This window comes from Daphnia carinata, chromosome 2 (genome assembly GCF_022539665.2).
Source record: "Daphnia carinata strain CSIRO-1 chromosome 2, CSIRO_AGI_Dcar_HiC_V3, whole genome shotgun sequence".
NCBI lineage: Eukaryota > Metazoa > Arthropoda > Branchiopoda > Diplostraca > Daphniidae > Daphnia > Daphnia carinata.
Window position 1 is genome coordinate 5,566,023 of NC_081332.1, and position 22,763 is coordinate 5,588,785.

The 22,763-nt window shown below is 41.0% G+C and overlaps 1 protein-coding gene and 3 long non-coding RNA genes across 5 annotated transcripts in view; 3 read left to right on the forward strand and 1 right to left on the reverse strand.

Moving 5' to 3' along the window:
- Positions 1-35: 35 nt before the first annotated feature.
- On the forward strand, positions 36-1,052 carry LOC132088581 (uncharacterized). The gene is made up of 3 exons (XR_009422063.1): positions 36-131; positions 763-814; positions 891-1,052. It is a non-coding gene; the product is annotated as an uncharacterized LOC132088581 (long non-coding RNA).
- On the reverse strand, positions 533-22,392 carry LOC130686909 (zwei Ig domain protein zig-8-like). 2 transcript variants are annotated; one of them, XM_057510067.2, is made up of 6 exons: positions 21,953-22,392; positions 4,086-4,297; positions 3,666-3,876; positions 3,370-3,573; positions 3,082-3,243; positions 533-1,323 (listed from the first exon to the last, which is right to left on the reverse strand). In XM_057510067.2, the coding sequence occupies exons 1-6, from the start codon at positions 22,029-22,031 to the stop codon at positions 1,019-1,021; spliced, it is 1,173 nt and encodes a 390-aa protein (XP_057366050.1). In that variant the 5' UTR covers positions 22,032-22,392; the 3' UTR covers positions 533-1,018. The 2 variants fall into 2 exon arrangements, with proteins under 2 accessions (XP_057366050.1, XP_059353574.1); XM_059497591.1 differs by lacking the exon at positions 21,953-22,392 and adding an exon at positions 6,394-6,478 and having other exon boundaries at positions 4,086-4,295.
- Positions 1,318-3,477, forward strand: LOC130686916 (uncharacterized). Its single transcript, XR_009000002.2, has 5 exons — positions 1,318-1,785; positions 1,849-2,025; positions 2,094-2,486; positions 2,579-3,271; positions 3,339-3,477. It is a non-coding gene; the product is annotated as an uncharacterized LOC130686916 (long non-coding RNA).
- The window catches only part of LOC130686917 (uncharacterized), a 30,547-nt gene continuing 14,167 nt past the window's right edge, over positions 6,384-22,763 (forward strand). The window contains exons 1-3 of the long non-coding RNA XR_009000004.2: positions 6,384-6,505; positions 6,719-6,833; positions 6,945-7,089. This is a non-coding gene — a long non-coding RNA (uncharacterized LOC130686917). The remainder of the gene's footprint in view (positions 6,506-6,718; positions 6,834-6,944; positions 7,090-22,763) is intronic.

Genomic DNA, 22,763 nt, shown 5'->3' on the forward strand with positions numbered 1-22,763 from the left:
GGCATGGTTTTCGAAAACGGAAGTCGATCTTGGCGCAACAATTAGTTCGTTCTACGCGCGGTTTCGAGAACCACGTCGATGTGAGGCCTGTTCATTTAAACCTCGTGGTCACCGATTGTTGGCTTCTACAGGTATATACTGTTATCTAAAACCATTATGCTAGAAATGAATGTTGCTTTCCATAACGAAGTAATGATAGTAATTTGGGCGTCTACTTGAGAGTTTGGCAAATTCAGCTAGTTATTGTGTATGTATCACTGTTACAACGCAAAAAGTGAGAGCCCCCACATGGGTAGAACTTTTTGTTTATTGGCAAGTAGTGCCACAATCCCCAAACTTTCACAGTGCACTTTACTGGTATCGTATTCTTTAGTATGTGTATCATTTTTTCATTATTTGCCACGTCAGTCTAGCAACCACTTTTCATAGTTTTCATTAAGCCAACTTGCGATCTTTCACCAAAAAGCAATATAGCCTAACGAGAATCGTTGTCAATGGCAATGGATTGTAATTAAGCGTTGCAACTCGTAACAATGATTAAATATGTATACTTGTCACCATTCTGGTTTCGTCCTGGTACAAACATAGTCCATAACATAATGATACACAACAAATAGGAAGGAGGGTGACAAGTAATGAATTGGGATGCCTGGGCGTATATATGTGACAATGCCAAACATTGTATAAATGTACAAACTCATTCAAAATGTATTTTTTTTTTTTAATCATTTCTTAATTCCTTTTTTTCCATTTCTTTTTTAGAAGAGGTAATAATATAGAAACGAGATGGTGAAGGGATCGAGTTTCATCGCCGGTAAAGTTAATTATGCAATGAAAATGTGTCTAGATTACCTAGATAGTCAAATAACGCTCAATATTGTACCACACAGGTCTCGTTTTTCTCTCAAGCGCTTCCTATCGGCTTCCAGCGAGCGTTGTTCCTATATTTACAGACCCACACGCGCCCCTCGGTTCCGGTTTCCAGCTCTTTTCCCCTTCTCCTTTCTCCCCTCAGCAATCACGAACTGCGTGCCGAGACAGTCATCATCGGACATCGTGACGACACGTCTTTCGTCCAGCAAAGCGGCACCTCATTTCCACCGATTGGTAAAACAGTCCAATCGGTCGAGCAGTTCGGTTTCGTATTACCATCTACTGACGCGACTTCATTGTCTAGTTTCTCGTTGGCTATCGCTGCTGTCGACATCCATTTGGCGGCCATCATAAAGAGCAAAGTCACGAACGCTGTGTTCCACCAACTGGCCAATTGGGCGGCACCTATTCCGCCGTTCTTCCCGTGTTGCATGGCTGCTGGCTGCTCTCCTATCAAAGGCAATCGAAAGTTTCGATTGCCGGAGACGGAAAAAGAGGCAAAAAACGAACCAGTTTAATTGTAGAACATGCAAACAAACGGTTGTTTCAAAAGGAAAGGAAAAAACGGTGGGTGTTGGGTTAGAAAACAAGTGTCAAGTCACAGTTAACCCTGACACGCGAATCGAATGATTGCAGGCGAAATAGACGAAAATGCATGCGCTAAAAAGAAAAAGCTAGACGCTGGAAGTTGGGCACGTCCTTGAAAGAGGGAAAATTGGACTGATCAGTTAAGACGGTTGCAAATCGCTTCAGACACGGTAGAAAAGTAGAGGTCGAAAACGAAAATTGCCCTCGTTTCTGCAGTGCGCGTTTGCAATGGATACTTGAGAAACAAGAACTTTCATTTGCAGATGGAGTGGGAAGAATGAACAACTTTTGACTGGTGAAGTGGAAACCTTGGAAACGAGGCCGGTATGAAACATGCACCAGCTCTCCTTGCACTCACTTCTCAATTACATTTTTTATTCTCTCTAGGAAAAGGTCTCTAACCTATTTTTACTGTCCATCTTAATACCTCGTTGAGAAATCACAGGTAGATTTTACTTGCCCCGCCTTTCTCATGATTTATTTACCGGAGCAGTTCTCGGGGAACGATGGAGGACCCCAACTTGGCAAACTTTTCGTGCCAGACATTAAACTCATGTCGATGAGGTTGTTTTTATTTTTTACTTGAAAAATGGCAAGAGCACGAAGTTACTTTATTATTATTTTTTTTTTAGGCAATGTGATGGAGAAAACAAAACCATAACAAAACGATATACTTCGTCACACACGCAGCCAAACGCACGCGAGTGTTGAAAGGGAAGGCGGAGCTTGGCCGTCGGAGAGAAAAAAAAAATTCCCCGGACGTGCAACGGAATATCTCCAGCAGCGCAAAGGGCCTTTTTTTTTTGTCCATCAAAATCCCAATACATCATGAGCGCCGGTGACACGCCATCATTTCAAGCCTTTACCATGTTCGCCGTTTTCTACCGTGCGGAACAGGAGGGGGAGCGAAAAAACTTTTTTACGACCGACTTGTTTAGCGAAACCCACCAGTGAGTTGATGGACGTAACGGCGGGAACGGGCTAGTGTGTGACACACTCACACGCGCGCAGAGTGGGCCATAAACGTGAGTATAACAAGAGAAAGTATTTTATTTTTTAACTTCCCTTTTTTTTATTTATTTTTATTTTTCCCGTTTTTTTTTTTTTTTCTCTTCAGGAAAACTTCATCCGTGTAACGCGCCCGTTGCCTAATAAGATTGCGTTCACTCAGCTAGAATTGCCCACTGACTGGCCGACTGATTTGCCCGCGTATAACGGATCGCGCAACATTTTCCGCCATTCTGAACTCCGCGTACGGTCTGCGAGTAAGATTGTACTCGGTGCCGAAACTGGGGAGGAGCGAAACGGAACAAACGTGCGCCACTTACGAAGCGGATTGGGGAATGAAGGCAGCTATAGGCCAATTAAGCCAATTCAAGCCAGTCTTGAGAGATGACGGAATAGTGGAACAATAGAGGAATAGCTAAGGCTGTGTGCGTATGCTGAGAGGGCTGAAAGACATCTTGGTGTTTAGCTATTCCGCCAACGTTCCGTCAATATCCAAGGACGGACTTTTCGTGAAAACTCGGATAGGCAAAGGAGAGAGGGAGTGAAGAAAGAAGAAATGCGGAGCAGAGAAAACAGCTGGATGCTGTCCACCAGCTCGCTTTTGTTATTTACCATTTAGAACGTGTAGAGTGACGCTGGCCAGTTGGAGGCTAGGAGGTCCACACGAGTAGTTGCCGGCAAAGTCGGGCGTGGCAGGCGGAACGTTCAAGACGGCCAGAAGAGAATCAGGTCCCAGGCGGGTGACGCGGGCGCTCCATCCGTTTTTCGTAGCGCCTAACGGAAATTACATTGCAAATGTTCGGTATTAAGAGATGCAACTCACGAATTTGTTTGTTTTATTTTTATTTTATTTTTTACTATTTAACAAGGAGGAAATGGACATTGTCGTAAGAGACTCACCAGACGGCGCTAGTGCTGCCACCTCTTTGGATCCTTCGTACGTCCGCGATTCCTCGAGTGCCGAGCCGGCTATCCTCTCGGTTTTATGGTACCAAAAAATGTACGGTGGGGTCTCGATTAATCCTGAAATGACGCAATGCAAAGCGACTCCGCTACCGGACATGACGTATATATCCGGAGCGCCTCTGATCTCCACCTGCGGAACTGTTTGGGGTAAAAGGACGAGAAAAAATTAACATAATTCCCACTGCATCTGTAATCAATTGACGGTTAATCTGCCTCCCTCAGTGTCTTACCGACGATGTTTAATTGATAGACGAGGCTTAGTTTGGGCTCGCTGGAAACTTGGCATTCATATTTGCCGGCGTCAGATCCGCGAACGGCTCTCAAATGCAACGTCCAAATGTCTGAATTGGCCGGATGGTGCACCTGGAAACGGCCGTCGCCGATAAAAGTGTCCGTATCGACCGTCAGTAAATGGCCGTCTTTCTTGCGCACCCAAGAGACCTAATACGGAAACGCCGAGAAAAACATGAGACGCGAGCTTTGCAACGGCCAATCAATTATAAACGCCGACTAAGGTGCACTAACTGTACGTTTCGCACGAATTCCGTTTACATTTAATTAACTAGTTCCATCTTTTTTTTTTTTGGGTATTTGCAGAGTGCACATCCCCCTGGCGTGAAAATGGGAGCCTATTGGTTAAGTACACGAACCGATTTGTTGGCCACATCCTGGACCCGGCAGACAAGATGGGCATGAGCGCCGTATTGAGTGGTCACGTTGAGTGGCAAAGACACGTCGAACGAAGGCATCGTCGCCAGCTGCTTGTTCTCGTGCGAATGGTGGACAGCCAAGCTGCCGGATTCTTTAGGACTCCATAAATCCGAAACAACGGCCACCGCTGAAACTGACGACGGTAATTTCTCTATAAGGACGAACGAACAAAAAGAAAAGGGAGGAAATTATTATTGATTTTCCATCGAATTCGACGTGTTGTTGAAACGCGATAGCCAGCAGCTATCGACAATCTTTTTGGCTTTGCTGTCAAGCAAGCCTGTTAGCTTCGTGATTCACGATTCGTCGGCTCTACCATCGCTCCCCCCTTATTTTATTTATTTATTTTTCTTTTGTCAAAAGCAAACCGCCAAAACGTGAAAATCGCCCTTTCAAAACGTCCATATCTGCACGTTACGTGATCAAGCAGAAAGTTCTATCTCCGTTTTTGCTTCTATATGGCAGTTCTTGCGTTCGCTCTCATCCGGCTACTCTGACGGAAAACAACTCGTTTGACGTAAAAACGTTAAATAATTTTTCTTTTTGGCTTTTTCTTTTTTTTTTATCCCATTTTTTCTTGAAGTTAAACGTAAACATTGCAACGGATATCGAATCTAAGCAACATAGAAAGGGCTAAAGAAAAGGGCTGAATTCGCCAGAAAATGGCCGATAGCATTACTCCTTCGGGAGATTGTTATTGCGGTTGTCTAACTATGGCGTGCACGTTCCACAAAAAAAGAAAGCATCAGCAATGCAGGCCTGTCCGTGTTTTTGCTATGTCCCAACCACTCGACTCTTCTCTGTCCCTGTGTTTATTGTCAGACACACACACACGTCCTAAATCATTCGACATTGTTGGACGGGTCTCGATCGTGGCTCATGTCTGTCTTCATTGGGGTTAGGCAACAACTCTTGTATCTTGCGAAAAAGCCGAAATGGGTTAACACTCGTGTAATGCTATACAAAGTGGGCGAACATTTGTTTCTATTGGCCGATTGCCCGTTAAAAAAAAAAAATGGAAATTGACTAGGATAGAAAAGAAAGGCAAACATTGGCGAAGCAATCGATTGGGCGGATGCCCCCCCAGAATTTTTCTTATTTTTCCGAAACGTGTTATTTTGTGATAAACTAGGAGAAGAAAAGGATTGTAGAGCGTTAAAAGAGGCAACAAATTTCACGGTTCACATCATTTGATATTAACATCCACTTTTGAAAAAAAAAAAAAAACGGAAAGAGGGAGAGACAACTATATCAATAAGATTGGCTGCTCCTGCTGCTGCTGAAAAGGCGGCAAAGCGTACGCGGATGTATAATCCCCCCTCTTTCCCTTTTTTAAAGAGAAGAAAACGGAAATGGAAACGAAATCGAAACCCCCCCCCTCTCTCTATTTTTCCAACGAGACGATGCGTTTCCCCCTTCCGTTTTTCGCATCACCAACCATGTAGGCATTCATTCTTTTTCACCGTTCTTGCAGAAGACGCTCAGCTCGTTGACATGTACATACGTACACATCCATACGTCAGCCCGCGTTTGGTTGTATGTACATATGTAAAGATAAAGGGCGGACAGAAAGAAGAAAATGGGTTTGAAAAAAAAAAAGGCGTAAGAGAGAATGCACTGGATCGATAAGTCAACACTCACGCACGTCGAAGCGAACCGAGGTCGTTGCGGTCGTGTCGGTAGACGGACGTGGCGGCCCTTTTTAGATACCCATCTATCCTTCATCAGTTTGTTTGTCGTTGGCAAATAGACGAGCAACACGGCCAGTGCTCGTCTATAGAGACACAAAACTAGAACATTATCCAAGCGAAAGTGCCGCTTCGTCAGAATAAACGTCCGACCTTTATATAAAAAGAAAGAAGGAGGACGTTTTTTTTTTCCTTTGATTTTTTCATCTTAAATCCCGATCTTCTTTTTTTCAAGTTGGACAGCTCGTAGGAAGAAAATAATTTTTGTCTTTTGTTTGGATTGCTGTAGTACGTTTGGCAACGTTGCATTTCTGCAATATGTTTGTGAGATGCGTTCAGTTGTCTGGGTACTTTAAGATAGAAAATAAAGGGGGAACTCGAAAAAAAAAAAAATTTGGCCGACTTTGATGGATTGATCACACGGCAAAGGGACTTGCTGTCAGCAGCACGTATCATTTCTTGTTGCATATCGATATTTTGTGAAGGAGGGAAAATGAAATGGTGATGTAGTTTTTCTTTTCTTTTTTTTTGTTTTATTATTTTCAGGATCCCAAACAACATATGCTGGTAAAAAGAAAAAAGGGAGCTGACTGTGCTGAAGGGGGGCTTATGCTAATCCGGCTGGAAATGTTGGTATCCACTTGGTCCGTTTGCTCCATCGCTTTATTACAGTACGGGTGATGTTCCTTCTTTTTTTTTTTTATACTTGCAAAAATAGTTAAAAGTCCATTTTTTTTTCTATCCTTTCCGTATACAATAAGAAAAATAAGTTGTTTTTTTTTTTTTGGCTTGTCAATCTATTTTGGCTAGATTTAAAACTCTCTTTTTTATGTTTTATTTAGCCGTTGTAGATACACAAAAGACATTCTTATTTTTATTGATAGGCAACAATAAAAGAAGCGGTGAAATAGGAAGATCAATTATTCATGGCCGTCTTAAAAAGCCGAAACGTTCGTCTACTCGCTTTGACGTTTCCTACCTATTCGACCGCTGCCAGTTGTAAGTAACTGATGACTCTCTCTCTTTCCTTCCTCACGAATTCAGAACTATAATAAACCCCTCCCGCTCTTGTGATGCCTCCTCATCCGTGTGTTATTTTCCCCTTTCCAGGCGGACGTGTATACGAGATTCGGATATCAAGTGTCTAGCTAAGCAGACATTCGTGTGTGCGTGTGTGTGTGTGTCTACGTTTGAATCTCTAAAATGGCAACATGCGCAATGGACGGATATGCTGTTTCCCTGATGACTCCAAAAGGTAGGAGATACGATTTCAATACGCTAATTCGGTAAGGGAAGCACAACGGCCATATGTAAATAGAACCGTGGAATCTATGGCTTTGCAATAATGAGACGCTTCCCACCCCCGTAGGGTGGGGCCATGTAATACAACTTAGTGATATACAAGAAACGAAAGAGTTTCAATTTTCAAAAGAAAAAGAAAAATACTTGGGATTCCTTGAATCTCAGCTATTTTCTAATCAAAAGCACCCCCCCCCCCCTTTTTTTTTTTTTTTTTTTTTCAAGCATTTCATTCTTCACAGCCTATAGGGTTGCCCCGAAGTGAATCGAATGTCTTGGAAAAGTTTCAAATGAAAGAAAATGCTCTCAGTTTTCACGTACGCTGGTCTCGGGGCAAACAAACAAAAAAAAAAAAAAGAAATTGTATACATGCGCGTCTTCATTATTGCACTCCCACCCATTTTATTGCACGTAGGCTTGTTTTCGTTTGCTTAATGGCATAACATGTGCGAGATGGAAAAGTCGCATTGTGAAATTCTAGAAACGAAAAGGTCGAAAGGCAAAGTTTTCAGCCTCGTCTAAACTCTTGATTACTGGAACATCTAGAAAGTAACTGGAGCTAATCGACTGTAGAGTGACAACCGTAATAGTTTGCAAGTTAGGATGCACTGAAACGACATTGACGTACGAGTGTCTCTTACCTTAAAAAAAAAAACACAATGAGGGTGGAAAAGGGGATTAAATGTTGAATTGCAAGATCTTTTTTTTTTGTTAATTACCGAGCCTTATATTTTTAAAAAATTGTAGGACCTTAGGTTTTTCATTTTTTAAAGTCGAGAGACAACGGCCAGTCCAATTAATTTAGGTCGTGCATCGCATTTCTCAAAATTCATTAGATGCTAAACCGACGGCGCGTTTTCACTTGGCCCCATCATTTTTCTCCGTTTTTTTTCTTTTTACGTAATGAGTCGCACTCGTTGCATTTGTTAGCGTGCCCCAGTTTAGAGAAAGACTTTGACGACAACAACCCTGTGCTTCTAATTATCAACTCGGTGGGGCAGTGTTTTCTTAACCATCAACTCCCCCCCCCCCTACCCGCCACAGAGCTTCGTTTACCATTAAACGACGCGTAATCACTAGATAGATAACGAGTCCTTTGAGATGCGTCTTCCTTTCTCCTCCCGTATTTTTTTTTTTTTTATCCTTCGTTCTAATCATCTGTTCGTATGGAGGTCGGGCGGAAGTAGAAAGCGGATTTCGGATGCGTGTCTAGTCTCCCGTTTTTTATTTTTATTTTTTTTTTTATACATGTCATGTACGCATCCGTTTGCTTGTTTGCGCATTCGAGCGCGTCTAACCGCGAAGGATAGCCAAAACGTGCACCGCAGAAACTGCGCTAACGTCAAAATAATAATGCTAATAATAAAATCATTTGTAAATAAAAGGGGACGAAACATGAAGTGACGTGCCAATGTCCCCGTGGAGGTAGAAAACTGGCAGTCAGGTCAAAAGAACGGGGGGGGGGGGACCTCCTTCGTTAAGCCAAGAGCTCAACAGAGCGCACAGTAAAGGAGTCTCTATAGTCTTTTTTACTTTTCTATCATCATTATCATCAGCATGGCCCGATATTTATTTATTTTTTTCAAACTTTTTTTTTTTTTTGTCTTGTTCCTCTTCATGGGACAACGGCTTTACTGCAGTCTCTTTGATTTTTTTTTTCTTTCTTTCTTTTTGAAGGCGACCCATCTCCGGGTCTTACAATTCTTTTTGATGGCATTTTCTTGTGTATTAAGAAACCGGCAAGGGCTCGAGGATAAGACGAAGCAAAAAAAAAAATGTATCTAAGGGAGGTGAAGCATTGCCGGGACTTGGCCGAGTTTCAAAGTCTCTGTAGCGTCTTTGATGGTGAACAAGGCATCCAAATTCGCGTAGACGATTCACGAATAGCAAAAAGAGGGAGGAGACTCTCTTGACGAGAGAGAGAGAGAGAGATGGGCCAAAAAAAAAAGGGGGGGGGGAAGACTAAGAAGATCCGGTGAGAGCGGATCCCACGGCCTTTGGCTCGTCTAGCAATTTCGACATTTTCTCTCGTTTGTGCCTTCAATCTCTCTCTGTGTGTGTGTGCAACTTTACGGGACTGCATGCGGCACAGCGTTGGCAAGTTAACTTTCCATCGTTCCGCGTTCGGTGTCTTACCGCCTTTCCATTGCATCAATGCGATTTATGTTTCTATCCGTCTCGCTATCTCTCCGTTTGTCTACAGCCCTACGGACATGAATGCTGACTGTATCTATCCATACACATACTAAGATGTATATATGTATGGATATATATATATACATTTATATTCCGCAGGCTTCTTTTTGTATACGTTTAAGACGTGTGGCATGGATCTTTGAAGAAAGGCAGCGAGAAGAAGTTGTCTTTAGCTGGGGGTGGGTGGTAGACAAAAAAAAAAAAAAAGACGTGCCCGGATTGCGAAAGGGAAGTAAAGACGTTTAAAAAAAAAAAATAGCTAGTAAAGTTTAATACTAGAATATGTGTAGCTTTTCAGCATTGCTAATCAAAGAATGCCGGTACGCATCCTCAAGAAATATCAAACGTGGCAGAAGGCAGTGGATTCGCGAGAAGCTTTTAAAAAAAAAAGGTAATTTTTATTTTTGAGAAAGAAAAAATATTGCGGCGTTATGAGTACACGCGTATGCAGCAATTTTCGAAATGGGATAACATGTCAGATTCTCGGTTGTATTGCAACACGTAGCGCGTCTTATCGATTGTATTTCTTTTGAAGTACTTTCGCGATATTTGTTAAGGAGTTGGGCCAGGAGGTATTCTTTCATTGATTGGATCGTCACCATCTGTTTATAATCGGATTCTAATTTATTGGTTCCATAAGTAACGAGAGAAGACGGGGAAAGAATAGGCGTAGGCGATAGGGGGAGAGGGATATAGTCGTTGACGGGAATTATTGGCAAACTGACCGGCAATTTCCACGCCATTTCCTATTGATTCGGTGATGTGTGTGCCGAGACCAATCGACTCTTGTTTTTTTTGTTTTTTTCTTCTATCCTTTAGACAAGAAGCGCACATCCTGGATGACTTGCGTGATCCGTTTCACTGACTTAAATTTCTGTTTCTACCTTTTTTTTTTTTTTATTTATTTTTTTTTATTTTCATTGAAAGATAAGAAATGAATGTCGTAAGGAATAACAGAAGGCACAAGTCAAAATGCCACGAAAGCCATTTTCCCTTGTCTCCGTATACTTAAAGACGCATCTATAAAATTCCGTTCGTAGAAAACGAAATCAATTCTCTCGTGTTGTGTGTGACACGGACGACAATGCAATAGCGATCTCAGCAGAGTACGTACATTTTCTTTTTCTTATTATTATTTCTTTTTTATAAATAGAATAAAACGAGACCAAAAAAAAAAGAGGGAGGAGAAGACAACACATAAATCAATAGATGGGGCAAGAAGAATGTAAGCACAAACAGGGGAAAAAAAAAAAAAAAGAACGACAGGCCCATACATCTTTATATTGATGTTTGCAGATCGGCGCCGACTGTTCGTGTTTTATCTCGATGTCGTTGCAATATATTGGGAGACCGAGCGATACAGGTTCTTAGGCACGCCAATGCGCTATTGTTCCCGTTAAGAAGACGTGGGTTGCGACACGCTGGCAGACGGGCCTAACTGATTGGGGCTGCCGTTGCCTCTGTCTTAATTCTTTATTTCTTTATTACTATTATTTGTTTTTGGTTCTTTTCCGGCCGTTTCTTTGTCCATCAAAACGCAACAAAATCCCGAGCAACACATCTTTGTGTTGTCGCAATCCCCCCCCCCCCCCCCCCCCCCCCCCCCAACAGTTGGATGATGGCCGTGATTGCCCTTCGTTTATTGCCTGAGAGTTCGTCATTGGCCATCAGCACGAGAGCGCACTTGATTACCAACGAGAAATTAGACTACAAAACGTGAAATGCAATTTAGCCGTAGTTGCAAGCAATCGAAAGGAGAGGGAACACATTCTTAATCATTACTACGTCGAGTTTACGTAGCCGTAAAATATAAAACGCATTTCCGCGCTGGAAGGGGAAGCTTGTTAATTACTCGTCTGTTTGCTTATTCGTAGAATGTTGGCCTAATAAAGTACATTTTCCTTTCGTATCAACCGAAAACAAGGTAGACAGCGGATAGATCTATAGTGGCAGAGTGTATCCTCACACATAAAAAGTGGGGAGACCTCCCTCCCAAAAAAGAAAAAAAAACAATTGATATTAACTCGGTAAGAATCTAAGTAGCTCCTTCATTCGGGGCACGCGCGTTACACGCTCCGAATGCTACGTGCTGTGGCCCCTTGTTCTCTATAAAGATTCGTAAGGACGACAAAGCGAAAAAAACAAATAAAAAGAGACGTGCTAGTTATATATATATAAGCAAACGGAATTGGAGCGGAATCGATCGACAGACACACGCTTATTACGTCTTCCTCATATTACTCCTCTCTCTCTCTCTTTTTTTTTTTTTTTTTTTTTTCTTTCTCCTTTTGAAACTTTCTGTCGTCTAAAACTTGACTGGTAAGGCCCAAACGCACAAAACTAACTTTACACAAAACGCATCCAATAAAGAAGTGAACAATAAACCCCCCCCCCCCCCCCCCCCCAAAAAAAAAATTCTAACCCCCCGCGCGATTCCCTTTTTTTTTTTTTTTTTGCTGTTTTCGCCCGTGTGCTTATAACCTGCGTTCTTTTAATGTACTATTCGTAAAGTCCTGTATTCTAACGCGTAGTTACACACCAGTTGTTATGGCAGTGTGTTTCTAATCCGATAGCGCATAGTCCAATTTCTGTGTGTTCAATCGGCTTATTTAATTCCGCAACCACCCCCCATCTGGGCTATATATTTATTGTACATGTAGGTTCGACGAGCATATAGAGCTCATTTCATTGCAAAAGTTTTACGCGCTCATTCGTTTCTGATTGCGCCTCAAGTTGATTATTAGGTCACAGGGCGAGACTGTGAAAGTTCTCTTTTTTTTATTTTATGGACACACGCGAAATCAAAGTAGAGGGCTCTGATCCATTTAACGAGAAATCTCCTATGGGTCATATACTAACCAATTTTTTTAAAAGCTTTTTTTTTTTTTTTTCTTTACTCGTGTGTGCGTGTATCCATTTCATCTATTTTTTTTTTTTTCTTCTTCTCACTTCCGCCGCTATACTAAAAGTTTCTTTTCATGCAGCGTCTGTGAGATGCTGATGTTGACAGGCTCGGGAATAGCCGGGAAAATTGAAACCTAGAAGTGTGTGCACATGCACACAACGCCTTTCAAAGGTGAACAGCAACTCCAAAAAGGAGAAAAGAAAAAAGCAACTGGATCTTATTATATTTCCCCCCCGTCGAACTGTTGTACAGGAATACGAGAAAAACAACTTTGAAAAAAAAAAAAATAATAATAATAATAATATTGAATGTCTAGTACCGAGTCAGAATAGAATCAAACAAAAGTCTACACAAAACATCGACCGGCGTGTGCAAGTTCGAAATAAAAGGGTTGCGCACGTAACTTTGTCGTCGTCTCTCTTCACGGTCGGCAAAGGTTCACCGAATCGGAACTGACACCAAGTCGACAAGACGATGTCGACGACGATCGTAACACGCTACATAACAAGTATTTTTTACGTGCTTCGTGCCTTCCCTTCCCCCCCCTTCTCAAAAGAAAAAAATAATAAAACAACTAGCAGCAACGTAGGACGTTGCCTTCTCCGTTTCTTTTGCGTAGAGAGAGAGAGAGAGAGATAGGCTTTGAACAGGAGCTCCTCTTACACGTTCGTGCAACAACACTCGAAAAACTCTTTTGAAGAACGTCGTCGTATCCTTTTTTTTTTTTTTTTTTTTGTACAGCAAAAGATGGGGAGGGGGGGAGCTTTTTGTGTTTTGTTTTGTTCTGTTCTCTCCCTTATTATGCGAAACTCTTTCGGTTCGTGTAGAACGAGGGAGTGTCTTTAAATCAATTTCTGATTGGCTTGATCAATGTCTTATGATAATCAACGTCGGTATGTTTCCCCGTTTTCGACAATCGCCGGTTAAAAAAGTACGAATATTTTTATATTACGTGCACATCGTGTATGTTCTGCAATCATATTTGATTTTCGTTTTTCCTCTTCCTCTTATTCTTATATAAGCCGCACATGATTTTTTTTTTTTTTTTTTTTTGTTCATATCAAATGTTGGATATATTGGCATTCTCTTTCTACGTATACCCGTCCGCAATTTCCTTTTTTATTTTATTTCCCCTCGACCCATTTTTAATTAACGACAGAAAGAAACAGAGAATAAAGAAAAGACGAGGAGACAGAAGACAAAAAAACAAAAAAAAAAAATGGGAAGGGGGGGGGGCGATAAGAACGAAAAACATAATAACACAGAGTTATCGGAACGTATGACGGGCAGAATACCTCCCCCTAAAAAAAAGGAAAAAAATCGGGCCGTCATCCATCAGAATCCCAGTTGCCCCACGCTGTGTGTGTGTGTGTAGGCGTTTTCTATGAGTTTAGCGGGCTGTGTACAGTTAACGTATGTTGCACAACCGCGTAACGAGAAAGGCGCAAGGAGCTGTATCGATCCGAACGAAATAAAACGGGCAATTTAGCAAGAAATTATTCATCAACTCGGAACAAGCTCATTAACGGCCAAACAACAATGGCGTCTCGCGAGTTATTGCACTGAATCATGACGCAATACGTCATCGGCAAGGTCCCGTTGTGCAATAAAAAAAAAAAGAAATAATTCGTCTACGACTGCACGCAAAGCCACTTCTAATAACAAACAGATCGCTATTCATTTGTTTTGCTGCTCTTTTCAATCGCCTCGTTCTCTATATACAATATCACAGACGACACAGTCGCTGGAGAGTACGTAAGTTCGCATCACCGGTGATTGCTTCAGGCAAACGAAAAGAAAGGGGGAGGGAAGGGGGGGGGGGGAGAGTCGGATGTTGCACGATACCCGCTCGAATAGGCTCGACATCCGGCCGTCTGTAAAATTTTCTGTTTTAAAGCGGTTGGCCCATCTCGACGGATAGACGTTGAAAAATGTAATAGGAAACGCAATTACGAGACGCATCCGAAATAGCAGCAAACAACGACGAAGTCCTTGCATGCGTTTCTAAAGGCATATGCCTTTCGTTTATGATCATTATAGTTAATACTTTAGACGTGTATAGAACATCTGACGATGAGTTTGGGAACGGAAGTAGCGCTTTATACAGCCGGTCTAGCGTCGCAATTCAATAAAGGGAGTTTTGCTTGTGAGCGCACGCGAAGGGCCTTGATCTTGTCCGAGTTTATGGAAAGAACATGACAACGTACGCTAGATTTTATTTTTCTATTATTGTGTGTGTGTGTGTGTGTGTGTGTGTTCCACCCGATGGCGAGTACTTCGTGACATGTACGTGGAACAGCCGCTGCAATGATTGGATGGATGGGCACCTTCAGGCTCGGACCCTAAACTTTGCGGGATCGACGAGTCTCTGGAAAGCAAACGGGGTACAACACAGCCGCAATGTCTGACAATAGAAAAAAAAAACACAGCCAAAAAATTGGGGTAGGAGTTTGGACGTAATCAGATTGCGGATGGCGACTAACGAATCGACAGTGACAAGAAACTAACATTTGTGCTTTCGGTTGTCGAATTGAGACGAGCTTTCCACCCTATCGATCGCGCATCTATTCCCGTTGCGAAACGAACTTTTATTTTTTCACGATTTTTGTTCTTGTTCATCTCCACTTTGCCACTTGATCGATACAGGGACCGATGCTACCACCTGTACTCGTATTTTTTTTTTTTTTTTTCCTTTTGAAAAATGCTATTTTAATTTGACTTCAGCGCTGAGATTGTACACGATGGAAATCAAGCAGCTGAGTGCTATTAAAAAACATACTCTGCAAATAGAGAAACGAACGAGAATTTTGTCCTGGATTTTAGAAATTAAAAGACCTCTGGTGCCCAGTTTCACCATTCAAGAGTTTTAGTGAAGAACTATTCAACGTTTTTTTTTTTCTTTAGCTCTCTATTCGTCTGTAAAAACGTTGAGAGAAAGTCTCCTTTTTTTTTGGCAGAGTGTGTAAATAATAAGCGAAGCACGAAAGATTTCGCAGACAAGGAAGACTCTCCCTCATTAGAGAAACCTGCTGCAACTGCAATAGGATTCTTTGATTTTTCTCGTCTCTCTCTTGTTTTGCTTGTTGTATCAACGAACAAAGAAGATAAGAACGAAAAAAAACAAAACAAGCAAAACAATAGGCGAAATCACGTTGTGCAAACGGAAAATCAGCCAACGAGTCGATACAAACAGTGGCTGACGGTAAATAAAAACAAAACAAAAGCAAGTCGTCAAATAATCCGCAAAATTGGAAGGAAACACAAAAGTTTGAGCTGCAGAAGCCAAAACTACGAGAAACATATAAAAACGAAAAGGCATCAAATCAAATCTTTTTTGTTTTGTTTTGTTTTGTTTGGTTATCAAAGTGAAAGTTGAACAAGCAACGATTGAACATGAAATTTCAAAAATAAGGCAATAGCTTCCGGCCGCCCTTGATGTCGTTTTTCATCCAACAAAGTATACAATAAGAGTTGTCCCGATTTGATTTTGCTGCGTGTTTTTCAACATCAAACTCACGGCTGTATGAAACATTCGACACCATTTCTTTCGGATCTTTCTCATATTTACTGTAGGACCCCGTTTCATTTTCTTGCCACATTTTCTTCTCATAATTTTTGTGGGGGCGTCTTCCGAAAGACGAAAGAAATGGCGTTCCTGGTGGCGATTTCTCGAAAACGTTGTAGGCACAGCGCAAAGCCGATTCCATTCGTCCACGTGAAAAATAAAGCTTTTCTCTGTCGTCTCCTGCAGCTTTGATCGACCTTTTGAAAATAAAGACCATGACGTGCGTATGTATGTGCGTGTGTAGCAATGCTATACAGCCTTGGTACGTCAGCTTTAAGTATAAAAAGCACTTCTCTCGGCCTTTATTGTTATCTAAACAATGTTTTAGAATTTTTCTTTTTCTTTTGTTTGTTTTCGTGTTTGAAACGTCGCCATTTTGCTTTCTTGCCAATATGAATACAAACTCAAAATCTATCGGAGCATATGGGGCGCTGAGAGGCGACGTCGTCTAGACGGATGATTCAATTTCAGCTCACGTCAAACGAAAATCCCCTAATAAAATAGACCTAGCGTATTACCTTCGGGACAGGGTAGGGGCAAAATAGAATAAAAGGGGAATGTGTATTAAGTATGTTTGTACAGGAGGACTTAATGTACAGCATTCGTACATCGATAAGTGTAAACCCCCCCCCCCCCCCTTGGCCACTTATAGAGGTGGCCCTCACATGGATGGCATCGGCAAAAGGGACCTACTGCTTCGTTTCTTTGAAAAAATTATTTTTGTTTTGTTATTGACGATGAATGAGCTGCGTGGGAGAGAGGGAAAGAGAGCGGCTTTCAGAAAAAAAAAAAAAAAAAAAAAAAAGTCGTAATCATAGCGCCGGATATTGAAATGGTATTCAAAGTTCAAAGAGAACGGGGGATATAAAAATTTAAATATGTAATGAACGTTTCTCATTTGCTAGTCGGTAAATACAATCACGTAACGTGATGGGTAGACAAGAAGGAAACAGAAAACTATTTCCTGTTCATCATTATTTCGGCATTGCGAAGAAAGAGTATCCGAAAAAAAAAAAATGATGGGGAAGAGAATATTTTATTGTGCAAAATAGAAAAAGAAAGTTTAGAACGGACCTTTTTTCCAATGCGCTTTACTAATAAAACATAGAGAAAAATAAAGTCTTCTTCCGTCCTGTGTATTTATATTTATATCTGTTGAAAACAAACAAAAAATATCGTTCAGTATGTAAGAAACTTCTTTGCTCCGTGCACACAGGTGTATGACGTTAGGAACTTATTTCGAGGCGATGTTTGAGGCGCACAAAGTCAGACTGTGCAACGTGCGCCATCCGAATATAATCTCTTGTTGCCAATTGCAAACTTTTCAATCTTTTTTTTTTTTTTTTTTTTTTTTAACAAACGGAGGGGAAACGTAAGAAGTAGGCAGACATTCGAAAAGCTTTCCATTAAACATTTAGAATCTGACAAAAAGAAGATTTGCTTGTTGCGTGTGAGTCGTTTGAAGACGCCCCCCCCGCTAAATCACAGTGACATTTCTCTCGTGTTTTTGCGCGTACAAAGTTCGCGTGTGTCACTGCATTCTCTCGTCACTATTCCAACGTTGAATTCAGATGAGATGAGAAAAAGAATAATTCGCATTGCTATGGCCGCATTTCAAACACAAAGTATATACAGTAGGTGTAAACACATTTCTCTCTGTTTATAATCCTATTTTTATTTGAAAACGATTAAAACAAAGTACGCCAATGCCCGATCCTTTTAAACTCAAGATTATAGGTAAACGAAACTTTGTGGCTTCAAAACTTAGCAATGTCTATGAACAGAGTTCATTCATATACATACACCAACTCTTGCGTGCAAGCCACTCACTTTGAAAAAAAAAAAAAAAAAAAAGGGCAGGCCTAAATCATTCTCGTATAACGTGAGCTGTCGGATCAGTTTGCCTTTTTCTATGTTGAAGAGGAATCGATTTAATATCGCCCACTCTTCTTTTCCTTAAGATATCACAATAAGAGGTCGCAAAAATCTCAGCGGCTCTCATCCGTCTCTTGGTGTGTCACTGCTTCCCAAACGAACTGCATAAAAGCTGTTGAATCACATCCGGAATGAGAGAGAGAGAGGCAAGCAACATCAACTCACTGAGAGTTGAAGCAAAACGGCAGCAAACTATAAGAAAAGAAAGCTTTTTACTGCCGGAAAGAGAAAAAAAAAAAAAATAAGTGGCACGTGATGTGTTGACTCTCAACGAAGCAACCGAAAGGGCTACAATTCCCTTTCGCTTCTTCATGTGTGTGTATATATATGTACCGTCCTTTTCATCGTTTTTCTCTCCTCCGTCCGGAACGCCGGAAGGAAGGCAAGCTCCCTGTGTGTCTGACGTGGCGCATGTATTTTCGTACAGACATATAGAATCACAGGGCAGGTCCATCGCTGGACTACTGGCAATCGACTTGCCCACAGTTTCTTTTTTTTTTTTTTTTTTTTTGGAAAGGTCTACACATATCGTTCGATATGTCGTCAACCGATATATACATATATACGCTAGCGTGTGCAACGTGTATAAGAAAAGTACGTATGTCAACAACAGCTGTCAAAACCGGTGCAGTATAGAGGATCGATTACATAACACAACCTCATCCATATATTTTATTTCGCCCATCGCACCACTCGATGTTTACCGATTTGTTTTTACGTTAAAGTACATCGGCTGTAAAAATTTTAAAACAGTCCGGGCTTAGAAAAGAAGAGAGAAAATGAAATTCAAGTTAAGTTCGTTTTCCCAAATGAGCTTATATAAAATCGCCCATTTTTTTTTTTTTTTTTTTTTTTTACATTCTTTTCCTAGACATCGATCCTGGTTTTGTTTATACGCTTTTCAAAGTCTGAGTAGGCAAAAAAGAAAAAAAAAAAAAAACACGTGATTGAATGTCTAGACATTATTCAAAGTCTGTAATATGTGTTTGGGGAGTGTCATAAGCCGTCTCGTTGGCAGGGGGCTTGAACTGCCCGTGTGACTGTACAAAAGAGCCCGTTGGGGTTTTCTTTTTTTTTGTGGGTAGGAACGAAGTCAGAGTACATATAACGAGCTCTTTTAAATCAATTATCGAACATTGGTATTGATGAGCTGTTAGCAGAGCGGTTCGCCTTACTACACTGAGCCACTTGGGGTGGAACGTAACGAATAACGCCTTTTCCCCTACTTCCTCTCCTTTTTTTTTTTTTTTTTTAAAATCTGTTTAAGGGGCCTAGTCGGTGTCAATCTGCATATATACATCCTGCCGTATGGCGGCTTCAATTTAATGAAGGGAGAAAATGAAAAAAAAAAAAAAAAAAAAAAAAAAAAATTTGGGAGGCAAAGACGATGGAGATCCCAATAGAATTTAATTGGGGGCTCTACATCAGTCACGCTACCGGAAGCATTATATAGGTTCCGGTTTAACCTGTCGGGTTCTCTTCTTTTTCAGTTGTTTCCATACTGCAGACTCGACTGGTTTGTTTTTTTTCTACGAAATTTTTTCTTTTCATTTTTACAGAGAGGGAGGGCGGCTCTAATTATGAAAAGTCCTAGAACTTTAACAAGATTAGATTCGTCATTTTTTTTTTTTGTTAAATCTATACCTACACCCTTCGAAAAAAAAAAAGAGCTCCCCCTTACTTTAGAATTTTAAAATAAAGGGGAAATTATGTAATAATAGAAAAGCAAGTGGCGATATTGTAGCGTATGGCAACCGTCGCTTTGACGTAGACCGGGGCAGATGTCACGCATCTCAAATTGGGACGATTTGAATAATCGTCCAGTCGTGAAATCAGCCATCCCTTCTTTTTTCTTTTTTTTTTTTTTTTTGTTCCTTTCTTCTTCCCCCCATTATTCTTACTTTTTTCTTTTCGCTCTCTAAAAATCAATACTTTCGCATAAATGAAACATCAACAATGGGTATAAACTTAATCCCACTATATCCAGGCAGAAGGGAAAGAGAAAAACAATAAAATTGTACACCCATTCATAGAATCAATAATAAGAAGGGAAAAAAAAAACTGATTTGCATAATCTAAACAATATTTCAAAAAATAAGAAAATAATAAAAATAAAAACAAAAAAGCGCAATCTCGGAGAAATTGCTGCCCGCGTTGGCAAAACGAAATGAGACGTCCAAAACGCCAATGAAAGACGAACAAAAAAAATAAAAACGGAAATTGAAGCTGGAGTCAAATAGGGAAAACGAGTTGAGGGAATATATTTAGATATACATGTAGAAGAACGAATGAGAAAGAACAACAATGTAACTGCGATGTTTCCATGGGGAGGAATGTAGATACGTATGTGTATAAACAGTTGCGGAGAGACGCAGAGGGCCGCAAAATGAAGCGCACACACGGGCAGCCAGAGAGAGGTTGTTATGTTGTCCGTTTGGCTTGTGATTGAAACAAAATTGGACCCTGCGCACACATCAACAGTCCAGGCAAACCCCCCCCCCCCCCCCCCCCACAAAAAAAAAAAAAAAAAAAAAAAGAAAGAGATTTCTTTCTTTTTTCTTTACAAAATTTTGAAAACAATCCACGCGCCGAAATCAGTTACAAACTGCAGGGTAACTAACCGACGTCATCGTTAAGGAATAATCGATCATCCGCTAATTTTATCGTTGAAGTTTTAGAATGCACAAAGGACGGCTGTTCGAGAGGGGCTTCTTAAAAATAAAATAAAATAAAATAAAAAATTGGGTTTGACATCAGACATTGTGCTCGTATGCCACCGCAATATTCATTATTTGAGGGGACCCTATATGAGTTGATGGCCGCAGTTCTTTATAGGCCAGCCGGGCTGCTTCATCCGGCGTGTCGCAAATATTGACTCGCTCAACTTCCCACATATATATATATTTTTAATACTTTATTGATGCGTGTGTTGGCTGAAATGCCAGGGCTGGCCGTTGTCGCATTCAGGCACGCACCAACATTGACTCGAGAAAAAAAAAAAACGTACAGCACAAGTGAACGGCGTGGGAGGGTAGGTAAAAGAGAATAAAAAGTTTCTCTTCATTTTCATCGTTTCCGCTTGGCAAAGTTCTCCAAGGTAACGTTCATATCAACACACAACGACGCTATTCGACGGCTGTACTCATTCTGAATGGGCGGCCTAAACCAAAACGGTAATCTAACAAATATAGCAATCGGTCTTCTTTTTAAAAACAATGACATGATTTGCCAAACTGGATTCGCACCGATTGATTTGCATACGCGCAGTTTTTTAACGCAAAACTTTGTTTTGAAAAATAAGCCCGACTTTTTTCTTATTTTATTTTTTATTTCAAACATCACTATTAAAAAATATGTCATTAAATTCCAAATTAAACGAGGATCACGAATGTTGATTTTATTTTCGCGTCACACCCATCGTTTCAGTACTAAAACGCGATAAATCTACACCCCTACAGTTATAGCCGACAGTGTCCTGACTCCAACCTCCACAAGGCAAATATGACGTACAAAAAACACGCGAATATGAACAAGAAAGAGTATTAATAAAAATAAAAAAAAAGAAGAAGGCGGGCCGCTAAAAGTCGACTGTTGCTCGCCAACGAAAACGGGGAAGAAAGCAAAAAGCTGTTACGCATGTGATAAGCATTGCCATAAACAGGGGGGCGAACGTGGCACTTTAAGAGAGCCCTACACACAACCAACGCCACACATAAGGGCAATGGCGTTGATTTTCTCCTTTATGCAGACTTATATTTTTTTTTTTCCTTTTGTGGGTGTGTGTGTTGCCCTTTGAAAAAAAAAAGAAAAAGAAAAAATTATGTATAAAGGAAAAGGGAGAGCGAGAGAGAAGTCGTGTGTGGCGTGGCAATATACAGCAAAGCAGTGGAGCTCGGGGAATGACTGTCCTAAAAACGAAGGGAGGAAGGCGACAATAACAACGACCTGGGCGTCAAAGTACCAGTCGTATAGATGTGTGTAACGGAATGAATATATCGTGTCTACTACGTTGGCTCTAATCATATAAATATATATTTTTTTTATAGGCGTCGCAAAATGTTTTTTTTTTTTTTTTGGTCTATGAATAATATAAGAAATAGGTGGCCAAATCGGATTATGTGCGACACGGCAATCGATGCCCAGTAAAAAAATACAAATAGAAAATCGGATTTTGGAATGTGCAAATTGATTGTGATGGAACGAAATGTGCGACTTTACCTGGACAAAAGGTGAACAAGAGTAGCACCCAGAAAAGCCAATTGACGTTCCAGTTGATGACATACAAGGGAGTCGTCATTGCGAACGAAGTGGCAGCAAATCACAAATGTCACAGTTTCGAATATCCACGATCAAAATGAACGAAGTTCGTCACGGAACGTCCACTCCCACTTTTCTATTCAATCAGAACAAACATCCAGTAGCAAGTTGCGATTTCAATCCATGGTCTCGATATCGTTTCACCGTGTTTCTTTTTAAACGACACACTCTGCTTTCATTGCCACACACACACACACACACACACACAAGCTCACATTCACAGTGTACAAACGCAATTATTGTTTCATTCGGCTCGATGTACAAAAAAAAATTGTCCGTTTACGTGCGAAAAAACCTTATCTAAGTGATAAGGGATGTAGAGACAAGTTGGATTGCGTGCGTACGGCAAGGAGCGCGGAGGGCGAGTGATGGGGCGACTCTGTCGAGACGCCGGCGTCGACGGGCTTGTTTTTTTTTTTTTACCTCCCGCCGCCCACCGTTCACCCCCCGCTCCCTCTTGTTTTGTCAGACTCTCTGCTTTTCTGCTTCGGACTGGTCACGTTTGCATAACCCTCCGCCTACGGCCACTAGATCGACATATAAGCGCTAAACGATCCTTTGTAAAAACAATAGAAAAGTGCATATTTTGAAAACAATCGCCTTTTTTTTAAATCAATCAAAAATAAATAGGAGGATGAATCTTGAGACGTGGTCATTGGAACATTATGATCACAAAGAAAAAGTATTAATTAAACAGGTGGAAACATTGCGC